At 40.7% G+C, this 23061-nt stretch overlaps 1 protein-coding gene across 1 annotated transcript in view; it reads right to left on the reverse strand.

The window, feature by feature from the left end:
- Lmbr1 (limb development membrane protein 1) overlaps nt 1–23061 on the reverse strand; it is a 110872-nt gene that overhangs the window by 74862 nt on the left and 12949 nt on the right. The window contains 4 exon segments of the mRNA XM_051152225.1: nt 511–614; nt 14134–14273; nt 19692–19731; nt 21921–21993. Of these exon segments, the coding sequence (XP_051008182.1) occupies nt 511–614; nt 14134–14273; nt 19692–19731; nt 21921–21993 (357 nt within the window).

Genomic DNA, 23061 nt, shown 5'->3' on the forward strand with positions numbered 1-23061 from the left:
ATTCAAAGTCAGAGTCAGTCTCCTCTACTATAACGTCATAATATGTTTTCAGGTGTTCTCAAAAAGCTTCCGAGTGTGCTCACTCCCAAGTCTTCCACATTCATATCAGATGAGCCGTTCTCAGTACCGTAAGGGTCTATCTCCTGCAGAGTATGTGACTTTGTAATATATCACTACCCCAAAAATATTAGACATGGAATAGCTTTTACATCAAGATGTAAGTGTGTCCCACTGGGCTCTGAAGAAGATGAGGTCTCCTAGAAAGGCCTAACAGCTTTGATGTCAGGTTGTCAGTTCCACAAAAGACATTCCTCCAGGTGGGTGTGTACCATAAGTGTGCTCCCCATTGAGTACACACGGTAATCCATGTGCAATATTATTAATATCATCAACAATGTGTCAACAACATTATTTAGTAATTCAACTGCTTGTTTATACCAACTTCTAGTTTAATACATACGATATTTACTTTATCATTTAATAAATTTAATCTAAACTCAATTTACTTACCTTTTTCAGGCCAGCAAAACCTTCTGATTCCAGAAAAAAAAAGGCAAAGGGCATCAACACAAATAAACAAAGGTTGGAAAACAAAGAAGCGAGATTCCACAAACCTATAAAGATAACAATTTAAAAAATTAAGAAAATCAGGTTAGATATTGATACATTGCTTCAAAGTTCACTAAATTGTGATGTTCATCAAGATCTCTATTTTTAAAAATAAAATCAATAACTGTTTGAAATGACTAAACTTAGCTATTAAAAATATTTACATATTTGCTTTAAACATTTTTATCTGTAATTTTTATCTATTGTAATTTTTATCTGTAACTCAATATACAAACTATTTATTTTTTCTCACTTCTCCCAAGTAAATTAACTAAAGCTATCATATCCAGAGATCTAAACACACAGCTCTTTAGACATATCATCATTGAAGTATTTTAATTAGAGCCATTTAGTGTCTGCTTATCAGTTAGTAAATACCAGGTCCAAACTAAGTATTTCATATACACACCCCATTTAAGCCTCACAAGACAGCCTAGAGGAGACTAACACTTCCTGGACCCCTGAGCCCAGCACTGCTCTAAATGCATTACAGATATTCCGTGAACTCTTTTCTAGGCACAGGAGTCCCTGAATGGCAGCACTGTTAACCCCACAATGGAGGCTGTCACTTGCCAAGCTGCAGAGCACCCTGAAAACCGTATCACGGGAGCTCTAACAAACAATTCCAACTGAGGAAGAAAACGTGACCCAAGTGGGCAAGCTCACTTCCCTTTTGGCCAAGTTATGCCACAAAAAATGGAAATGAAAATAAAGACACATTCAGAAAGTGACACTTTCAAGGATGTCATTGGCACAGTGTTTGGCCCAACACTCATTTTTTTTAAATAAGAAAAAACACTGAAATTCAAAATTAAGCTTCAAAATGATGGCTGTAATCTTTAAAAGTAGAGTCAAAGTTAAAAGTTATAACAATGCATTCAGAGCACTGCATGCAACTTAAAAACCAGGTACTGTTCTTTCCACACCTTTCATTCGAGCCCATGCTGACAGCATTTAGAGGTCAGCCACACGGCACACTGCTCTCTGAACAAATAATGTCGTGTGGCATGAGTTAGCGTGCGTGTGTGTGTGTGTGTGTGTGTGTATGTGTGTGTGCACGCGCGCAAACATATCCTGCTCCTAGGACAGTGTGGAAGACAGGGAACTAAACTCCTGAGCACTTGTATCACTTATCTAAAGATATTCACATAATTTAGTAGATAATTAATAGCATCAATTCATAGGTTTTTTATTAATTTTTTTATTGAAAAATAAAATAATTCATATTACATCTCATTTGCTATCCCACCCCATGCATTCTCCTATTCTTCTCTCCCTCCCGCTTTCACCCCATTCCCCTTCCCTATGACTGTGACTGATGGGGATGTGAATATGGTGCTAGGGTATCAAGTCTCTTCTTGGTAGTCTGCTATCCTTCCTCCGGGTGCCATCGGGCCTACACACACACACACACACACACACACACACACACACAAAATCAATGTCTTTTTCTTTTCTAAGACTATATCACATATATTCCAGACTGGCCTTGAACTCTCTAAGTAGCCCAAGATGACTCTTGACCCTCCTGCCTCCGCCCCTTGAGTATTAGGACTAAAGGCGTGTACCATCACATCTGATGTATGACAACTGGACCAACGCCTCCACAGAACAAGTACTTTACACTTGTCTGCTTTTATTAACCATCATTTCCCCAGAGGCAACTGGGAAATTTTCAGGACTTTAGCTCCTAGCATGCTGCCTCTTCCTTTCCTGTTTCTTTTCCCCTCCCCCAACACAGGTATATCAGCTCCTGGTTTTCTTTACTAGCAATCTCCATGTGTCCATCCACAGTGCCCTCACCCCTAACCTGTTCTGAGTGAAGGGTCCACAACACAACTTCTCAGGAACTATATTTAACAAAAGAATGAATGGACCTGGACCAAAGCTGTGCTGTCAGGTCAATACACAAACTACGTGCACGGTCGCTGGTCCCTATTTTGACTGTTCAGCATTATTTTTAGGCTTTCCAGATATATGAAGTAGGGTAAAAACTCCTATTATGTAATTATTACATCCTGAAAATACATCATCAACTGTTGTGCTTTGTTTAGGTATGGTGGAAAACAACAATTACTTGTGTTAAAGAAGGTATCACTGTGTCAAGGATTATACTCAACTTAGAGGAAACAGTTTTTATAAAACTAGATGCCACATAGCCCTTTCCGAAAACCTTTTTTAAAAAAGAAACTACCTATATCTGTTAAGAACCTACTGTAGCAACATGGGGCAACAGCCAAACCTTCTGACAAGGGCCCTTGCTCTATAGTCAACCTCAAGTTACAAACTCCCAGACTGGGGCAGTAAAGACAGCTCAGCAGTTAACAGAACTTACTGCTCTTCTGGAGAACCCAGGTTCAATTCCCAGCACTCACTTGGCAGCTCACTACTAACTGTAACTCCAGTTCCAGGACATCCAAGACCTTCCTCTGGCTTCCATGGGCACCAGGCACATACATGGTGCACAAACATGCAAATGAAGCGATTATACATAAATTGTTTTAATGTTTAAAATTAAAATTAAGGACTGGAAAGATGGCTCAGAGGTTAAGAACACTGTCTGCTCTTCCAGAGGTCTTGAGTTCAATTCCCAACAACCACATGGTGACCTCCAACCATCTATAATGAGATCTGATACCCTCTTCTGGCCTGCAGGTGTACATGCAAGCAGAACACTGTATACATAATAAATAAATCTTTTTTAAAAATTAAATTAAATTAAAATTAGTAAAATAGTTCATTTAAAAAAAAAAAAAAAACAAGAAACCAAAAGAAAAAGAAATGTCAGATATACAGCCAGAAGACACTTCCTAATTTGTTTAGGTATCTTTGGGCAAAATACATTCAATTTCCTAAGCTTCCCAACTCCAACCTTAGAATTAAATTTTAGTTGTCAATGTAAAATGAAGAAAATCATGATGTGTACAAAAAATAAGCATGTTCATCTTAATAGCCTCACGGAGCAGTACATTATACGCACTGCTCTGATTCAGTTACAGCTTGAGTGTGCCTCCCCCACGCCCAAGTCGGAGAAGCCTAGTGTCCAGTGCAGCAATGGTGAAGGAGTAGAGCCTTTAGGGGCAAGGCCTCATGAAAGATGATTAGATTCTAGAGAGCAATGTGAGGGAATTAATACTTTACTTTTCTCCCAGGACTACATCATCATTCTTACAGAAAGTCATCGTAGCCAGGTGTGATGGTGCACGCCTTTAATCCCAGTACTCAGGAGGCCAAGGTAGGTGGATCTCTGAGCGCTCAAGGCCAGCCTAGTCTACAGAGTGAATTCCAGCACAGGCAGGGATACACAGAGAAACCCTGGCTCAAAAAACAAAAACAGACAGTCGGGGTAAAAAGAGGCCACTCCGTGATCTCAGTACATTTAGCACATAGCTAGCTACTACTCTGGTAAGTGAGGATCAAGACAATTATGAGAAGACCCATACTCCCGAACTGCCAAACTGTAAGGCAAACAATTCATTCCAAAGCACCAACCTCAGATGTTATTACAGCAACATACTTCTGACTAACACTCGAGTGCACAGTTTGGCAAGTGTTGGCTCCATACCCACAGATAATGAGCACCTTTGCCTCAGACATTTCCACAAACTCGAATAGAATCTGTACTTCACGCCTCTGTGTCCTTACCCACCCCCAAGCAACCATTGATTCTGTACTTAAAAAAAAAAAAAAAAAAAAAAAAAAAAAAAAAAAAAAAAAAAAAAATCAGATTTTCACCTGGGTTCAGTGGCACACACCTTTAATCACAGCAGGTGGAGCTCTGTGAGTTCTAGGCCAGCCTGGACTACAAAGCAAGTCCAGAACAGCCACAACTATTACAAAGAAAAACCTTGTCACCAGAAACACACACACACACACACACACACACACACAGAGAGAGAGAGAGAGAGAGAGAGAGAGAGAGAGAGAGAGAGAGAGAGAGAGAACAACAGCAACACAGATTTATCTACAATATCTGTTTTTGGATTTTGTTTTGTTTTTTGTTAGTTTGGTTTGGTTTGGTTTTGGTCTGGCTTCTGTCACTATGATCTGTGACCACAGCACAGACTATACAGAAGCCCTACTGAATTGCCTCATCTGTAGATGGTATCTAAGTTGCTCCCACCTTATGGTTATCACAGATGAAGCTGTCATTAACCACGCATGCCCAGACTTTGCAATGGACATAGGCTTTGACTCTGAATAAGTGTGCAGCACAAGATGGCAGAGAATGGGAGCTGAGTAACATTTTAGGAAACTGACAAAATGTTTTCCAAATTGGTTCCATTTTCCATTCCCACCAGCAAAAGGAAGTTCTTCACATGCCCCCAAAACATATACTTTACAGGTAAAATATCTGCAGTTCTCTTTCACAGTCCATCTCTTTTGCAGTCCATGTGTTCTTCTTATAATCAAAGAATAGTTCACCAGATTCAACAAAGCCAAATTTATGAACTTTTTCTTTCATGGGTCCTGCTCTTGATATCATGTGAGAAATGATGGTGTGGCCCAGTGTCACAGAGACTCTGTTTGCATTTATACATTTTGTGGTTTTATACTTTATCATTTAAATCTATGATCTTTCGAGCTCCAGGTGCCAGGTATAGACTAAAGGTTAATTTTTGTCTGTGACTATTCAACTGTTCCCATTCTACTGGTTAAAATTATCTTTACTCATTAAGATTTATCTTATGCATGTGTTCTTGGACTCCATACCCTGCTGAACTGAACGCTGCTCTACCTTTACGCTGCTGCCACACCTGATATTACAGACTGACACCGTCCTGAAGTAGAAAGTCCTCCAGGCTCCTTGTCTTCAAAGTTGTTCAGGTCATTGAAATTCATTGACTTCTTATCTGAACTTTAAACAAGTATCAATTTCCATCAAAAATGCCTATTAAGTTTTTGACTGGCATTGTGTGAAATCTATAGACTTATGAGAGGGAGAATTAGGCTCTTAACATTATCATAGACATAAACGTAACCAAACTCCCAAACTGGTCCCTAGTCCCCAGAGTAATGACACCTGCAGGCAGAGCTTTGGAGAGAGGCTAGTCCATGGGAGAAAACAGGGAGGAAGATCATCTTACACATAGCAAAGAAGGGCCACAAAAGACCCAGTGCCTGCAAAGGTCCAGGGTTCTGTGACTGCCCCATACCTGCTTCTTGGGAAAGAAGACCTCTAAAAGAACAGCTTCCCCTGCTCCTAGTGGACTAAACAAAGATCACTGTCTCAATAAAATCCTTACACAAAATAGATAAACCATTTCTAAGAATGAAAAAGTAAAGTATTTACAATAACTCCAAAACTAACATAGAAACAGAACTTTGTAGAAGAAAATTATCTCAGTCCAAAGCAAATTATTTTTTGTTTAAAGAGTTTCAATAAATTCCTCTTACATACAAACTCTCTAACTCACATGGCACAGCTGGAACTTGACTCTAGGTTTCTTTCTCTCCACTTCCCATGCCCTCTCACACTTACTATTCTGGGTGAGAAGGACATCATAAACTGAATTATTTTTATCTACCAAAAGAAGACATCGGTTTTGTAACATTTTATTCAGGACATATTGGATATATTAGCACATTAATTCTGTCCATTGGCATAAAGCAAGTGTTTAACTGAGGTCATGATCTAAGCCAATTAAACAGGATAAAGCAATACTACAGTTATCTTTTCAGTTGTGTACATACAGGCACAGACATATACACAAAGACTCCTAAAAACACCTTCAAACTACAGGAGGAACTGGAGAGAGAGTTCCTTTGGTAAAGTGTTTGCTTTGCAAGCATGAGAAACTGAGTTCAGCCCCAGTGTCCATGTAAAAATCAAGGTGGGGTGAAATATGCTTGTAATCCCAGAGCGGGGGGCAGGGGGGAGGTTGGGGGGTAGCCCTGGGGGGAGGTGGAGACAGGTGGACCTCCCAGGCTTACTGGCCAGTTTTTAAAAGGCAAGTGGGTGGCTCCTGAGTAATAACACCTGAGGTTGACTAAACCTCCAAATGTACACATAGGCACACAGCACCCATACAAATATACACAAACCCACACAACACCAAAACACCTTTCCATTTCAATTTGCATAACCCAACACATTAGATATATTCTATATACCCAGCGTGGCCAAAAATAAGGTATTCATCCTATCTGTGACTTAAAGGAGCCTACCTGTCTTTACAGCAGTCATCTGAGTGAGAAGCACTTTACATCTGACAGCCAGAGTTTAGACTGCTCAGCTATCACAGCCTTGAAAGGTCTTCAACTCTGTCACTGGGCTTTCTCCTGATAAGTGCATCACAACTCTACTCTTAGTAAGAATAGAAGAAAAACAACACCCAAAATTTTAAATAAAGGTTAAAAAGGAAAACTGAAATATTCTAATGTACCAGCACTCAGACAAAGTAAGGACAAGAAAATGGTGTGAATTATAGCTAAAACTAGCTCCCCTCTTTACTTACCATTACTTTTTCTTAATTTTATTTAAAATAAAAACTGTTATATGACATTTTAAATGCATAAAAACAAGTGACAAAAAACTAAGCAGGACTGGGGAACCAGCTAGCTGCGTAAGTGCATGTACTCTGCAAGCATGAGGACCTAAGCACACAAAATGCCGGCATGGCTGTGCCTGCCTGTGCCTGCCTGTCAGCCAGCACTGGAGCAATCCCAAGAGCATCCCGCCCAGCCAGCCCAGCTGAGACAGCTGCACTTCCAGCTCAGGGAGAAACTCTGTCTCAAAAAAAGAGAAAACAGGTAAAATTTGCCTTATGCAAAAACTCACAGAAAATAATGACAATTACTCTAACCAATTCACCCATGTAAAACTAAGACAGGGCTGGGGAGCTGGCTGGGTCAGTAAGTGCTTGCTGCATGAGTGTGAGAGCCTGAACTAGTCCACAAAAACAATCAGGGCAAAAAAGCCAGGGCGCACCTTGTAATCCCAGGGCCAAGGAGGTAGAAATAGGTTCATCAGAAGTGTGAGGCCAGCAAGGCAGGCCTAAGTGGTGAGACCTCATCTCAAAAAAAGAATACAGTGTCTTCTGGACAAGTAAAAAAAATTACAAGAGACTGTCACACAGTTACACATATCATGTGATGAAATTAGATGTCTTTGTCATACATTTTTAATTATCTTTATTAACCACAAGAAAAATGAATTGAACTATGGTGATCTAGTTATAAAATGCCATGCATAGAAGGAAGTTTGAACTCAGCATTAAAAGTTTGTTTAACATACAAACATAACAGGTACATTTAAAGCCAGGTGTGGTGGCTCACCTCTAAATATAGCACTTGGGAGGTGGAGGCAAGGAGGAAACAGAGTACAAGGCTAGTCCTTTCTGGAAAAAGAAATATATGTATATTCAATATGCCCAGCAAAGTGACCTGTCAACTCAGTACATTTACAGTCTTTCTCCTAAAAGTAATTTACAATTTTGACACAATTATATTGTATCAAATTTTGTTGATACAATAGTATTGAAAATTATTGTTGCTGACATTACACATATTTTATTGTATATATTTATACTAATTTATAATAAAAATTGTCTAATCGCTGCTTCAAAAGGCTAAATTATTCACTTCAATATAATAGAATACAAAACTTAAGAAAGGTGGTTTGTCTGTCAGTATCCACAGAAAGCCACTGAAGGTAAGTACCCAACGCCCAGCTCCAGAAGACATTTCATTCAGCTGGAGGTCCAAAAACAAGACCAAATTGCTGGCGCACCATAGGTTCTTTATCTTCTACCGCCACCTGCTGGCATCACAAAATAGTCCAAACTACAATATTCAACTCATGTTGACAGAACGTCACTGTTAAAGATTTTACTGATCTGATAGTCTTATAAGAAAAAACAGTGAGCTAAGGCCCTAGATTTGAGCTTTTTTATTACAAAATAAACAGGGTGATGTAGGGGTACATCAGATTTTAAGTATCCTTTTTCCCAATCTCTTTATCTAACAATATATTTACTGGCATTCCCATCAATAATGAAGAACAAACCAATCCACAGTTTGGATCCACAGATATAATCTAAACCATTTTCCTACTCTAAACACCAAGACTGGTTTTTTTGTTTTTGTTTTTGTTTTTTGTATGATAAACAGTATTGCTGATGCAAACTGCGACAACAGACTGAACTATAAGTGTCAATTCACTACTAAAATATTTAGTAGCATATAATATGGTACAATAAAATTTAAGGCTTATCTTTAAATAATTACTTATAAGTAAATATCTCTTCCTTATAGGTTTGGCTGCTGATAATCTAAAAGCTTGTTTGGCCTTCTCTAGAGCTTAAAAACAGACTTTGAGAGAAAAGATGGGTTTTGCCCTGTTCCTTCATGGTGTCCCTGGCTCACTGTTCCTGATAAATCAAAATAAAATGCAGTCTTCACAGAGACCAGCCAGGTCGCTGACACTCACTGACAGCTGAACCTGAGCTAGACACTCAGTTGTCAATGTGTATCTCGGCACCAGCAAACAGAACTGAAGCTACCACTGGGCACCACTGGAGAAAATACCTCCAAAACAAGAGAAATGTTTCCCGATTTTAAGGCTAAAACTTAAGTCTCTTATTCTCCTCACTCTCAAAAACTTACCATTATTGGCTTTTAATTTTAAGCACACATGGTAGAAAAGTAGTCATGGTGAAGTGAGATCTTCCGTTGTGGGTGGCCAACCCTGAACGTTTCTTGGCCACTGCCTCTCTAGTTCCAGAACATGTTCCACTCTACCATTGCTTATCCTCATGCAGAAATAAGTTGCACGTCTTTCGACTAACTTGGTAACAGCACACAAGACACAAAAAGGAAACACTACAAATTGATTTTTCCATCCACCTTTTATTGTTTTATCCCTGTTTTAGTTATGCCACTTTGACACCTCTGCCTCTTCCACTCCTTAAAATGTATGGCATACTGAATCAAAGAACCACAGTGGATAACTACTTGCCTTTGAGAAATAACTCTTGGCCTGATACTGTGCTTTCACCAAATGTAAGTGTTTGACATTAGGGCTATGATAGGGCTGAGCTGTCTATCATAAAGGAGTATCTTATACTTCTAATCAAAAAACCTAGGCATGAAGGCACGTCCCACAAAAGTCTTCATTTACCAGGAGATTGGGATAGATGTGAGGACATCCTACTGAGACTCTAGGTAAGACAAATATAGGAGATGGGGAAATAGAAGGACCCAGAGCATCCTAGAAACCTACAAGAAGAACATCGTGATGGGTGGATCGGGGCCCAGGGGGGTCTGCTCAAACTATTGCACTAACCAAGGACAATACAATAGTAAACATCGAACTCCTACTCTGATCTACCCAATGGACAGGACATTCTCCACAGCTATGTGGAGAGTGGGGACTGACTTTGACATGAACTCTGGTGCCCTATATTTGACCATCTCCCCTTGGTGGGGAGGCCTGATGGCACTCAAAGAATAAGCAAGCTACCAAGATGAGACTTGATAGCCTATGACCATATAGTGGGGGTGGAGGTCCCCCTCCGTCTTAGACCTAGGGGAGGGGAATAGGGTGAAAGCAGGAGGGAGGGAGGAGTGGGAGGATACAAGTGATGGAATAACAATTGAGTTGTAATCTGAATAAATTAATAAAATTAAATTTTTTTAAAAATCTAGGCATGTACACAAGTACTGCTGCATCAAGTAGAAATGATATATGTGTGATCCAGCATACGCAGGCCCTTGTAGAACAAAACGATTTCATGAAGAAGTGGCCCAGACTCAAGGCTCCCTCCTGTATACTGTTCTCTCAGAGGGCAAAGGAAGGGCCCAAGGTTTGGTTTAGTCTGTAGCACTTGCAGTCTCTACAGGTATGTGGATGGCTCCAGCTCTTCAGCCCTCTCTGCATAAAAATAAAACAAATGCCTGTATCATATGGGAATACTCACCAACAAATGGTACCTAAGCAGAGGGGGGCATTAGTCAAGAGGATAAAGAAGACAGGATAACCCAAAAGGACAGGGGCAGCTATGGATAAACAGCGGCCTCTTTCTCCAGGCACTGGCCATCATCCAGTGGACTCATGAAAGCATGCTGCTGACTTCCTCTTATGCTAGAGCAGGCATTAGAGGAGGCAGATATTTTATATACACTCCACTTTCCACACATGAAAACACAGCCAGCTGAACTAGTTGTTCTGCTCAATCTTCAGATAAAACACTAAGACTTAAAGCATTTAAACAATTTGCTGGGGTGCAGTGGCGTAAACCTTTAATCCCAGCACTTGGGAGGCAGAAGCCAGCAGATCTCTGTGAGTTCGAGGCCAGCCTAGTCTACAAAGTGAGTACAGGACACCAAGGCTACTACACAGAGAAACCCTGTCTCAAAGGAAAAAAAATAAAATAAATAGTTGCTCAGGGCTACTAAGAGTAAAACACAGAGCTGAAATGCAAAGCTAGGTCTAGATGACTCCAAAGCCAAGAAACAGACCCTCATGGGATAACTTCCAAAATAAAAAGGTAGCATATTAAAGATACTAGAGAGAGAGCTAGTAAGCCGGTGTTACTAGGCTCGGGAGCTTTGGAGGGTGAGGTACAAAACTACTCTGAGGACTCCAGAGGGTTACAAAAACAGTCAGGCACAAACAAAGCTGAAGACAAGAAGACAGTGTTTGTTACATTCATGGTGGAAGAGAATTTTCTACATAGAAAAACAATTAGAGAAACCAAAGAAAGAAAAGGAGCAGTCAATACAAAATATAAAATTCCATATCCCCAAAACATACACAAAATTAAAAATCAAAATAGCAACTATAAATAAGCATTAGATAGAGGTTTAGTTCTACATATAAAGAGACCACATAGTTCAACAGAAAAATACAAATCAGAAAATGAAAAGGGTATGACAAAGTATATATGTACTATATGTGCACAGATGAACTAAAATGAAAGATCACTAATCTTTCTAATGATAATCATAAAACTATTTCTTAGCAACAAAGATATCAGTATCTGATGCTGCTGGGTTTGTGTTAGAAACAAAGGCACCTGCACCATCTGTCAGAAGAATATAAGCACATACTTCCAGAAAATAGTTTGGCAATGATATTTATTAGCCTAATAATTCCCATTATAATTATCTACGTAAACTATGAGAAATTCAAAAGTCACTATGAAATTCCCCTGGATACCCAACAGGGGACAGTGTAAACGTCTACAGAGGAGAGAAAGCTGCCTGGTACCTGGGGATACTCAGCCCCATCTCATGTCAGTTGGAAGTCACTGGAGAATAAGTGGTCTCACTCCTGAAAGCAACAAGGTAACCTCTGAAGACTGCTAGGTGAACATACAGGCACTAAAATGTTTTCAAAGAATATGAAGAGCAGAAAGATCATCAGCACAGATTCAGTGCTCAAAAGATTCAAGGTACACGCGCTATAAAGCCATGGTGCATGCATGTACTTAAAAAGAGCTGAGGTCTTTTTCTACTTTGTACGCTTTGGTATTCCTGCTCATTCTAGAGTTACAGCCGGCCCAGAGTCATCTTCTCTGCAACAAAGCCTCCTGAACCTTCCCAAGAAGAGAAGGCATAAAGCTTGCTCCTGCGTCACACAGAATGGTCCTCCTAGCCGGCAGTTTGCTGGTTCACAACTACATGGGCCCATGGTCACTTCACACTCACTGTCGCTCTCTAGAGGCTTCCACACAAACACCACCACAACAACTGAAAAAGCAGCTCTATTCCACAGCCTCCCCAGCCGCCAGCAGCAGGAATGGCAATGCTAGAAGACAGGGATTCTCTGTGTAGACCAGGCTGGTCTCAAACTCAGAGATCCACCTGCCTCTGCCTCGAGTGCTGGGATTCAAGGCATGTGCCACCACCACCCAGCAGATACAACTTTTTCTAAGTCAAATGGCAAGTCAGATAATTTTTGTTAAAGGAAGACATTTTACCATTAACTCAAAGGAAGGCTCATAAATGAAAAAAATCTAAAATTACTTAACTTAAAAAAATAGTAAATACTTGTTGCTGACTAATGCTCAAGATATTGTTTCACAGCCTGTCTTCACTATTATAAAGCATCTCTTCACTGGGATGAGGGGAATTATTTGTGTCCATACAAAAATACTCACAGTGAGGTGTTCCAATTTTATCTGCCTTTCGTGTTTGTAAACAATGTATCTAACCTTCCATGTAACTATCAAGTTATATAAATATAATAAAATTAGTTTGATACTAACAATCCAGTAAGTAATGATATAATTAACAGCACTGGCCCCAAAAATTAATACTAAGAAAATAGAAATGGTATGGACACGGAAAGTAATAAGAAAGCTAACAATCCAGCCTACACTGTCCTAGCAGAGAGAACAGTCGGGCACACACACACAACAGCTATCACATACGAAGTGACTGTCACTGTCCTAGCAGAGAGAACAGTCAGGCACACACACACAACAGCTATCACATATGAAGTGACTGTTAAGACACAGGTACTTTCTGTTAGATCTACTCCTAAAAGCAAGCCTAACTATTCTACTTAGGGGAGGAATGGGAGGATACAAGTGATGGGATAACAATTGAGTTGTAATCTGACTAAATTAATTAAATAAAAAAGAAAACTTTAAAAAAAAAAAAGAGAGAGAAAGGACCTGAGGACAGACATTCCCCGAGTCTGCTGGAAAACAGATGAGCTGCAGCTGCACTACAAACCTATCTTACTTCAAGGAAGAGACCCTATGATCTATACTGTCAGCTTTTTTTTTTTTTTTCCTTTTCAAAATGGTCTCACTGTGTAGTCCTACATGAGGTGGAACTCACAGAGATCTGTATGCCTCTGTCTTCCAGTGCTGGGATTAAGGTGTGTGCCACCATACCCAGCTACATCATCAATCATGTTTTAAAATGGCAAGACAACAAAATAGCACTGAGGGCTCTGCTCCATCAGGTCGTCAGGAGAGACTGAGGTCCTCTGACATAACCAGATGAACCAAAGAGTCTTTTCCTAAGATATTTAAATGAATCAAAATCACAGGAAATGCCCAGGCTAGTAGCTCACGTCTATAATCCCACACTCAAAAGGCTGAAACACGAGACCTGCCGTGAGTTCAAGGCTGGCCTAGTGACGTCCAGGCCAGCTGGGGGTATAGTGTGACACACTATTTCTGACACCCCTAAGCAGGTGGTCTGGGGTGTATAAGAAAGCAGGGCTAAGCAAGCTTTGAGAAGCAAGCCAGTAGGCAGCACCCCTCCATGGCCTCTACATCAGCTCCTGCCTTCAAGTTCCTGCCCTGACTTCCCTCAGTGATGAACCATAGTTCATATGGAAGCACAAAGCTGAAATAAACCCTTTCCTTCCCAAGTTGCTTTTGGTCATGGTGTTTTATCACAGCAATAGAAACCCTAACAAGACAATAGTTTACTGGAAGATGTTATAAATTGTGAAGGAAACTAAGAAAACCCTATGACATACAGTGCAATAAAAAATAAACAAAAACAAAACAAAAAACCTTGAAGCATTAGTGATGATTCTATTAAGTAATATATACTAACCGTGGATCAAGGAGCCATTTAGCCACTGAATATAGTAGTTCTGCGGAAAGGCAAGCAGGATCTCATTGCTGATGATTGAGAACGGTAAAAGCAAAACAGCACCAGCTGAAACCGCTAGAGTGAAGGTGCTCAGGAACAACCTGCAAGACAGAAGAGGCATCATCACTGGGGGGCTGGGAAGTGATGAGCATGAAAGCAGCGTCACAGTATTAATGAGAATCCCATCACAGACACGCAGCTGAATCCAGAAAGAGCAGCCACGCCAAATCCCTAAATGTAGTCCTGAAAGATCTATATACTGAAGACAGTGCTACACGCTTAAGAAATTATCATTACTATCTGGACGTGCATGTATGATGCCAGGGGAGAAAGGGGGTACTATGGCATATGTGTAAGGTCAAAGGGCAACTATGTGGAATCTTTTTTTCTCCTTCTACCTTTACACAAGATTCCAATGTTGAACTCAGGTCTCCGAGCTCACATGGCAAATACCTTGACACATTGAGCCATCTCGCCAGCCCCTGTGTCTCTTTAAACATAGTTAAATTATAGTTAGTAAATAGCAGAGTAGTAGTAAATAATACTATAATACTAATCAATATTTCAAATACTACTTCAATACTTCTTAAATAATAAGCTTCAATATACTAAAAAGAATCTAAAATAAATTAAGCCAACAAAAGAAACTGAAGAAATATTGACAATAAATACAAAGTGTACTCTCTATTGGCACCAAGAAGTGCTGACATATTATCAGGAAACGTGTTATTTCATAATCTATATCATTTATAACAACCCACAGGACAGACTGCAATCAGGAGGGACTTTCACTTCTCAGTTACACATTTCTGGAAAGTTTAAAAATTTTTATAACAAACACCTAATTTTGAGAAAGATTAAAAATAAGTAAATAAATGCCAAGGCAGAGAGATGTAGATTTCTGTGAGTTCAAGACCAGCCTAGTTTACATAAAGTGCCAAGCCAGCCAGGTCAACATAGTGAGAATCTGTCTAAGAAAAGGAAGAAGGTGGGAAGACAGAGAAAGAGGAGGGGGGAGGGAAGGGGATGGAAGAGGAGAAAAAAAGAGAGAAGAGGGAAGTGGGAAGGAAAGGGAGGAGGAAAGAAAGTAGGGAGGCAGAAGACATAGCAGCAGTAATGGCAAAGAAAACTTACTTAGCATTAAAGATAAAACTTGAGTATCCATCATGCTTTATATAATATTGAAAGAATGTAAAAACAAATGCAAGAAATTTCTTTTTAAGCCATAGTAAATGCCCAGGCATTAATCAAGTAACCCTGCACTCAGTGCCATCCTGTGGCAAACAAACAGCAAATGTGCATTCCCACACAGGCACAGGTTCCCTGGAAACCCCTGGGCTCATTAAATCAAAACCAACTATGGAGCACTGCAAACAAAACTCAGCTCAGACACAGAGCATCATAAACTGACCCAGAAGATGACGGGCATGTACTCAGAAAAGCTGTTCAGCTGGACAGCCAGCTCCAGCCCACAGAGGTCCACCATCCTGATTATCATCACCCCTGTCAATGGCATAGTCAAGGCCAAATCCAAATGCTCACCATCCTAGGGCCTGCACTGCTCTCCCAACACTCTAGGCCCCTCAGCAGGATACATTTCACCTTACATTTACTCCCCCATCTACCTCCTAACCCTCAAATGGATCTCATGGGTTCCAGGCCTGTGCCTAAAGGTTGTTTGCTCCCTCACTTTAGAGTGTCCCTACAACACTCCACATGACAAATGCACCTGAACAGCAAGACAGACTTCAAATGTCACTTGCCTGTCATGAGTCCCTCAATTCCTACCTTCTTGTTCCTCTTAGTAAAATCAGCTCCTATTTCCTCTTAGCTCACATAATACTCTGACCACACACCAGGGCAACATAACTTCCAAACGCAATACTAGAAACCCATGACCTGACAAAAGAAGTTCATTTGTTTAGAGATAAATCAGCAAGTCCCAAGTGGCCCAGAAAACCCAGCATATTTGGTCAACATTACTATATTGCTGCTTTTCAACAGCTATGGAGGCTCTGCCCCATACTTTATTACTGTGATACATCTACCCAGAGAGCACAAAGCCACTTCTGCTGCTCACAAAAAGCCACCACATATAAAAGGCTCATGTGGTAAAGCTAGTACTGACAAAAGGTCCTTTAAAATACGGCCCAAAGCTGCACAGTATAGAAGAGACATTGCTTGAAGAGTCATAAAACATTTGGAAACGTCACCTTCCAAAACAGAGTAGTAAAAATATCATATATGCAGAATATTGTACCTTTGTGATTATGATAGCAGTAAAACAAAATATTTTCTTGACTATGTGCAATTTGTGACTATCTCCTTAAGCAGGAGGAAGTGCAGAGCTCACTTGGATGCTAAATGTCACCAGCAGCTCAGAAAGTCATCATCAACAAGTCACAGTGTAAAATAGCTTCAAAAAGTGACGGCAAATGGAGTGAGGCCATCTTAAATTACTTCAACAGGCCTGCCACACACTTCCAGAAGCAAACAAGAGCTGGGCCTCGAAAGTGGGACCTTGGAGATTTCAAGTGGATAAGCACTTCTTTTTTTTTTTTAATATATTTTATTAATTTATTCCTATTACATCTCAATGTTATCCCATCCCTTGTATCCTCCCATTCCTCCCTCCCTCCCATTTTCCCCTTACTCCCCTCCCCTATGACTGTGACTGAGGGGGACCTCATCCCCCTGTATATGCTCATAGGGTATCAAGTCTCTTCTTGGTAACCTGCTATCCTTCCTCTGAGTGTCACCACTTCTTTCTTGAAATTCTTCTACAACTTCTTCAGTACTCCCTCCTTTCTAACTGAAACATACCAACTTTTCATCCGAAGTGTTTTGGTTTGACTCTAAAGTGTCCCCACAGGCTTATGTTTTGAGGACACATTCCACAATTTGTGGCACCATTTGAAAACTGCTATGCCTCCATGAAGTGTGGCCTGGCTGGCATAAATAGGTCACTAGGTTTCACCCATCTCTGGTTCTAGCCTGTATGCCTGCTCTGTTTTCTGGTCCATTTGCAAGCAACAAAACAGTGACATACACTGCCACTCTGCAGCCTGTGAAACTGTAAAAACAAACCTGTCCTCCTTTATTAGCTTCTGACTGGTATTGTGTCACAGTGATGAGAAAAGTAACTGTCGCGGTCTTTTCTGGCTAATCAATAAAGGTGAGCTTTGTGAACTCAGCCTCCAAGTGCTCACTCTGATCAGTGGTTCTTAAGCAGTGGAAGCATCGGAATGTATTACCACCTGAAGGGCCCATAATGGGCAGACCACAGACTGATCCAGGGAGTCTCTTGTGATGCTCACTCACTAAACAGCTATTTACCAACACTTGATTCTGAGCCAGCACTGTACCTGGCATGTTAGAATAGTAAACAAGATGTTCATTTTTGCCTTCACAGGGCTTCTAAGTGAAGGATCACTTAATTCTACAAGAGCATCAGACAATAAACAATAAAATATAAATAGGTAACTGCATAATATATTAACGGTGATAAGCACTACAAAAATAAAATCAGCAAGGAAAACTGAAGGAACAATGGTAAGACAAGTCAGACTCTGAACACAGAGCCAACATAGCTCCTAACAAGAATCATGAGAGAGGAGTCAAAGGCAACTGAGAGGCTGGTGTCTCATGATGTGCTGCACGGGGAAGGGAGGAATTCAATCTTAGGCTGGTGTATTTTGGTGTCCACAAGGCAGGAATATCACAAGTTGCTGCTCTATGATTTTTTTTCTGCAGCCCACAGGTGACTTAGAGTTGCTGTCTCTCTACTGACCCTGTCTTCTTGTTCCCAGGGAAAGGCAGGGACCACCAGGACGTTCTACTCTTAAGATGCTCTTCCTTTCAGTTAGTATTTTATGGTAAGGTAAGTTTGAGATTACAAGAGAAACCTACTCTTGCCATACTTCCAACCTACTCATCTACTAGTTACTATCAGGATGGACTCATGTCATCTTACTATCTGCAGTGCCTTCAACTCCTTTAGAATAATTTACTTTGACGTCCTCAATTTGGTATGAGGATCCTTAAAGAACTGTTTCCTTTACAATATCCCAATAAGTCTTACATTCTTATATTCTGTACAAGCAAACTACAAATTTAACCTGGGCCTTTCCCTATCCAGCCCTTCTAGTAGCCTTTAAGAGTCCTGGTTCTACCTAATAGAACATTCTATTTAAACACTACCTGGGCATTATATCGAGTCTCGCTACTGGGAGACAGCCTCAGGAGGCAGACAAGGCTGGGGAGCACAGTGTGCACTCTGCGTGTACAAACACAAGGCCACACTCACTTTTATACTGCAGTTCTGCTACTCATAGTGTTCATGCTGACACAATCCCAACTCCACACCGATGGCTCAGTACTGAGTTTTTGTTTGTTTGTTTTGGTTTTTTCTCAGTAGTCATTTTTGTTTTCTCTTTTTCAATTGGTTTTTGGTTCCTACTGACTTTAATCAAGCATCCCCACTGTACAGGGAACCAAGTTCCTATATACTGATCCGGTTCTATACATATCTTCCTGTCGGGTAGCTCCCCATTCTGGACTGAACTGTCCTTACACTCACACATCCCCAACTGAGCACAACACTCGTGGCAGGCTCCCTTTGGCATAGACACCCTCATTATCCATGGTGACATCGACACTCTCACGGAGACCTTGTCACCCTGTTGGCTATCCTGAAAATGGAGTTAGGGGTGGTTGAGAGCCACCATGTGGGTGGTGGGAACTAAACCCTGGTCCTCTGCAAGTGCAGTCTGTGCTCTTAATTACTGAGTCATCTCTCCAGTCCCAGATTTCACATTTTAATAGGCAAAATATAGTAGAACAATCGTAACTCTTTGCCATTCAGTTTGATACTTCAAAAATTAAAGTACTTCTCTATCATATCTCCCCATCACACATCAGGGACCTACAGTCAGGCAATCGGCCCCTATGTGCTCTCAGCAGGCAAATATGTCACTCTGACCAAAAGTCTATGTGGCCAGGACACAGAGCAAACAACTGACAGCTTGACTGTTTTCCCTGTTTCCAGGGTTTTGCTGTCTAGCCAGGCTGTCCTCAAACTCTCAATCCTCTTGCCTCCACCTCTACAGTGCTGAGACTACAAGCCTTTGCCCACTATGCCAAACTAGGTCTTTCTTTACAACTGTTCCTCCTTTAAACCCTTTTCCTCATTAACTCTCCTGAAGATGAAATGTGCCATTTCTTTAAATAAGCACTTGGCAGGAAAGGGACTATAGTCTCATGTAGCCTAAACTGGTCTTACATACTATGTAGCTAAGGCTAGCCTTGAACTCTTCCCCCTTACCATTACAGCCATGTGCCATTCAGTTTGAATAAACATATTTTAGCAAGAGACAATCAGTTCCAAATTAACCATGTGTATTTGCTTACATGTGCTTTTTAAGATTGTGATTAACAAGAATAAGTACTTCAGGCAATTATTTCCTTCAGACTTTAATGTCAAAACTATAAACAGAACAATTAAGTTTTAGAGTACATACGATATCCTGTTGACTACAGCATCCTCATCTTCTTGTTCATCTGCAAAAATGTTTATAGTGTTACTATTTTATCTCCAGAAATGTTTCATGAATTTATCTAAAAATATGCCAAAAATACAGTTTTAAAATTTAATTACTGAATGGCAAAGACTTTCAAGGAGCATTTTGTTGACCTTAGCAAAGACCCAAATGTAAATTTCATTATAACATGTAGAGTGGTTATAACTAATAAGTGAGTTGTGATTTTCTGAAAAATGCTGATTAACTGGCACATATAAATTAAAATTTTACACATATCTAGTCTCAAGAAAAGAAAACTTAGAACCACAGAACCATTGTGAAATACAGCATAAGTCAGGATAAGCTGCTCATGAGTGAAATGTTCTGGCTGCTAATGGCCAACAGACATTTCTAATATAAAATAGAACTTAATGGCTTTTCTTTCATTTGAATTTTTATTAGCAAAGGAAATAAGATTTTCTTAAACCACTCTAAACTACTTTGGACAGCATCTCCTCAATTTAAAAGCACTGTCCAAGTTACAGACAGAAAAAATATCATTTTCTATACCTTCTTAAGTAGCAGGAAGACTTCATTTGGATACTTTCCTCACTCCCTATCCTCTCTTTGGCCTCCTAGACACCATGTCTTTTGTCCTCGCTCATAAACTTGCCAGCCAAAAAGACTGTGTAAATACACAAATATTGCAAACCCTCCCAGTCCATCTAGTTTCTCATCTGTCTCCTGCCCTGAAAGGTTCTCCTTGAGTCTCTGGACTCACCTGCCTCAGTCAGTGATGTGTTTGGGTGATCCTTTGCAGTGTCCATCCTGAATTACAGACTTCACCGTCAAAGACACCACAGAATCACATTCATGGTTAATCTTCATCCTGCTTTCCCACACCTAGTCCATCACCATGTCTGGAGGAAAGGTTCCCTGTCTCCTTACCCATGTCCATTCTAGTCCATCAGCAAGGGCCACAGTCTTTCTCATTCCCTGAAACTACTAGATTAAACTAAAGATCATCTAAGTCTACATTTTTCCGTGCATCACCCTTAACTTTCCTTTAAAGAATGCATTGATGTTTTCCAATCACATCCTCTCCTTTCTTCTATGTGTGTAATCTATGAAGCCATGTGACTGAGTATCGTTAAAATAACTGAGGTACTGTCTTGAATCTGCAAATCTTCACATGTTTAGCAGTTTACAGCCAGGTGGCTCTAAAGCAGCATACTACAACAAGAGCTGCTCCTTTATTCTCTTGAGTTTGATGAGTTTTAAACTGATGATATTATATCAAAGAATCCTTAATACGTAGAACCCTTAAGGATCATACAGCATCAACTATGAGCCCAACATCACACATGATTTCAAAGACAATAGCTGAGAATGAGCAGAAGGCAGTAAGGCAGGATAGAGTACATATAAAACACTAAGCCAAAAATGTGTGAATTGATCAGTCCATTAAAAAAAAAAAGATATGAAAAACCCTCTGATTAACTCAGGACTAAATGAAATAATACAAGGATTTTATGTAATTGAATACCAGTATAATTATGGATACTGGAAATTCTACATTTCTTTAGAGAAGGAAAACAGAGGCTGGAGAGATGGCTCAGTTCTTAAAAACACGAAGTCCAAGGTTTGATTCCCAGCAATTAATGGAACTCCAGTTCCTGGGAATCCAATACTGTCTTCTGGCCTCTACAGACATGTGGCATGCATACAGTATACAAATACACATGCAGACAAAACACTCACAGCACACAAAACAAACATAAGTAAATAAATACATCTTTTAAAAGAGAGGGGAGAGGGGGAAGAAGGAAGGAAGGAAGGAAGGAAGGAAGGAAGGAAGGAAGGAAGGAAGGACGGACAAGACGATTCTGTAGTGAGAAAATGAAGGAGGCGGGATGGGATGAATAGGACACTCAGTTAGAGCCAGCCACAAGGAACCAAACACCCCATAAACTCCGGGATCTCCCAGGTACTAAATAGCCAGCACTATTCTTAGTTGGACATGAGAATGTAGTAAGCAAGGACTCTGGCCTAGGAGGGTGACCCTGAGCAGGCGGTCCCTCGGGGTTATTTTTGGTGCTCTCCCTACCAGGCAACTGTTTACTTCAACCACCAGCATAGTCAGCATGGCTGCAGCGTGTGGGTGGAACCCATACACCACCCTAGACACCCAGCTCTGATGAAAGCTGTAACAAGACTGTTTCTACTTGCCTGATTTCCTCTTGTATCTTGTAATGATGAAGTAGGAAACAATGTAGAGAACGGCAAAAAGAAGAAAACATATCTGAAAGGAAGAAATTCAGCAGGTCATTTACATTTTGTCTGTTATTTTTATAGCTAACAAAAGATACATCTTTGGTATCTAAAGGAAATGAAGGATCTAAACTATTGAAAGGTAAAACTTCTGGACATCTCACGAATATGACATTGTGGAAGGATGGCAGGCTTTGTCCCAGGTGAAAGCAGTCTTGACTAGCTTTGCCCCTTGGAAACACCACAGATACCCCACTGAGATGGACACTGGGATAGACTGAGAGGAGCCATCCTGGGTCCAGAGTTCAGGAACCAGACGGAGGACTCCAGCCTGGCTATTGTGTTTCTTTTTCTTTTTTTTTTTTTTTTAACACATTTTTATTGAAAGATAAAATAATTCATATTACATCTCATTTTCTATCCCATCCCATACATCCTCCCATTCCTCCCTCCCTCCCACTTTCACCCTAATCCCCCTTCCCTATGACTGTGACCAAGGGGGACCTCCTCCCCCTGAATATGGTGCTAGGGTATCAAGTCTCTTCTTGGTAGTCTGCTATCCTTCTTCCGAGTGCCATTGGGCCTCCCCAACAAAGGGACATGGCCAAATATGGGGCACCAGAGATCCTGTGAAAGTCAGTCCCCAGTCTCCACTTAACTATGGAGAATGTTCTGTCCCTTGGTTAGATCTGGGTAGGGGTTTGATGATGGTTGCATGTTTTGTCCTTGGTTGGTGCCTTTGATCAAGCAGAACCCCTGGGCTCAGATCCACCCATCATAATGTTCCTCTTGTAGGTTTCTAGGACCCTCTGGATCCACTTACTTCCCTATTCCCTATATTTTTCTCACCTAGAGTCTCAATAGGATGTTCTCACCTCTATCCCTGGCTATTGTGTTCCTAATCGAACTTTTCGATGGGAGGAGGGAGCCCGAGGGAGCCCGGCCATTGCACCCCTAGAGAGAGACATGGGTGGAGAGGAGAGTAGAAGACTACAGGTTCAGGTTTGGACCAGGAGGGCCCTGAATCAGGGAAAGGACTAGCACGCAGGCCCAGAGACACCTAGGGATCCGTCCCATGGAACTGATACCGGAAGGTTTA

The sequence above is a fragment of the Acomys russatus genome, chromosome 10 (genome assembly GCF_903995435.1).
Source record: "Acomys russatus chromosome 10, mAcoRus1.1, whole genome shotgun sequence".
Classification (NCBI taxonomy): domain Eukaryota; kingdom Metazoa; phylum Chordata; class Mammalia; order Rodentia; family Muridae; genus Acomys; species Acomys russatus.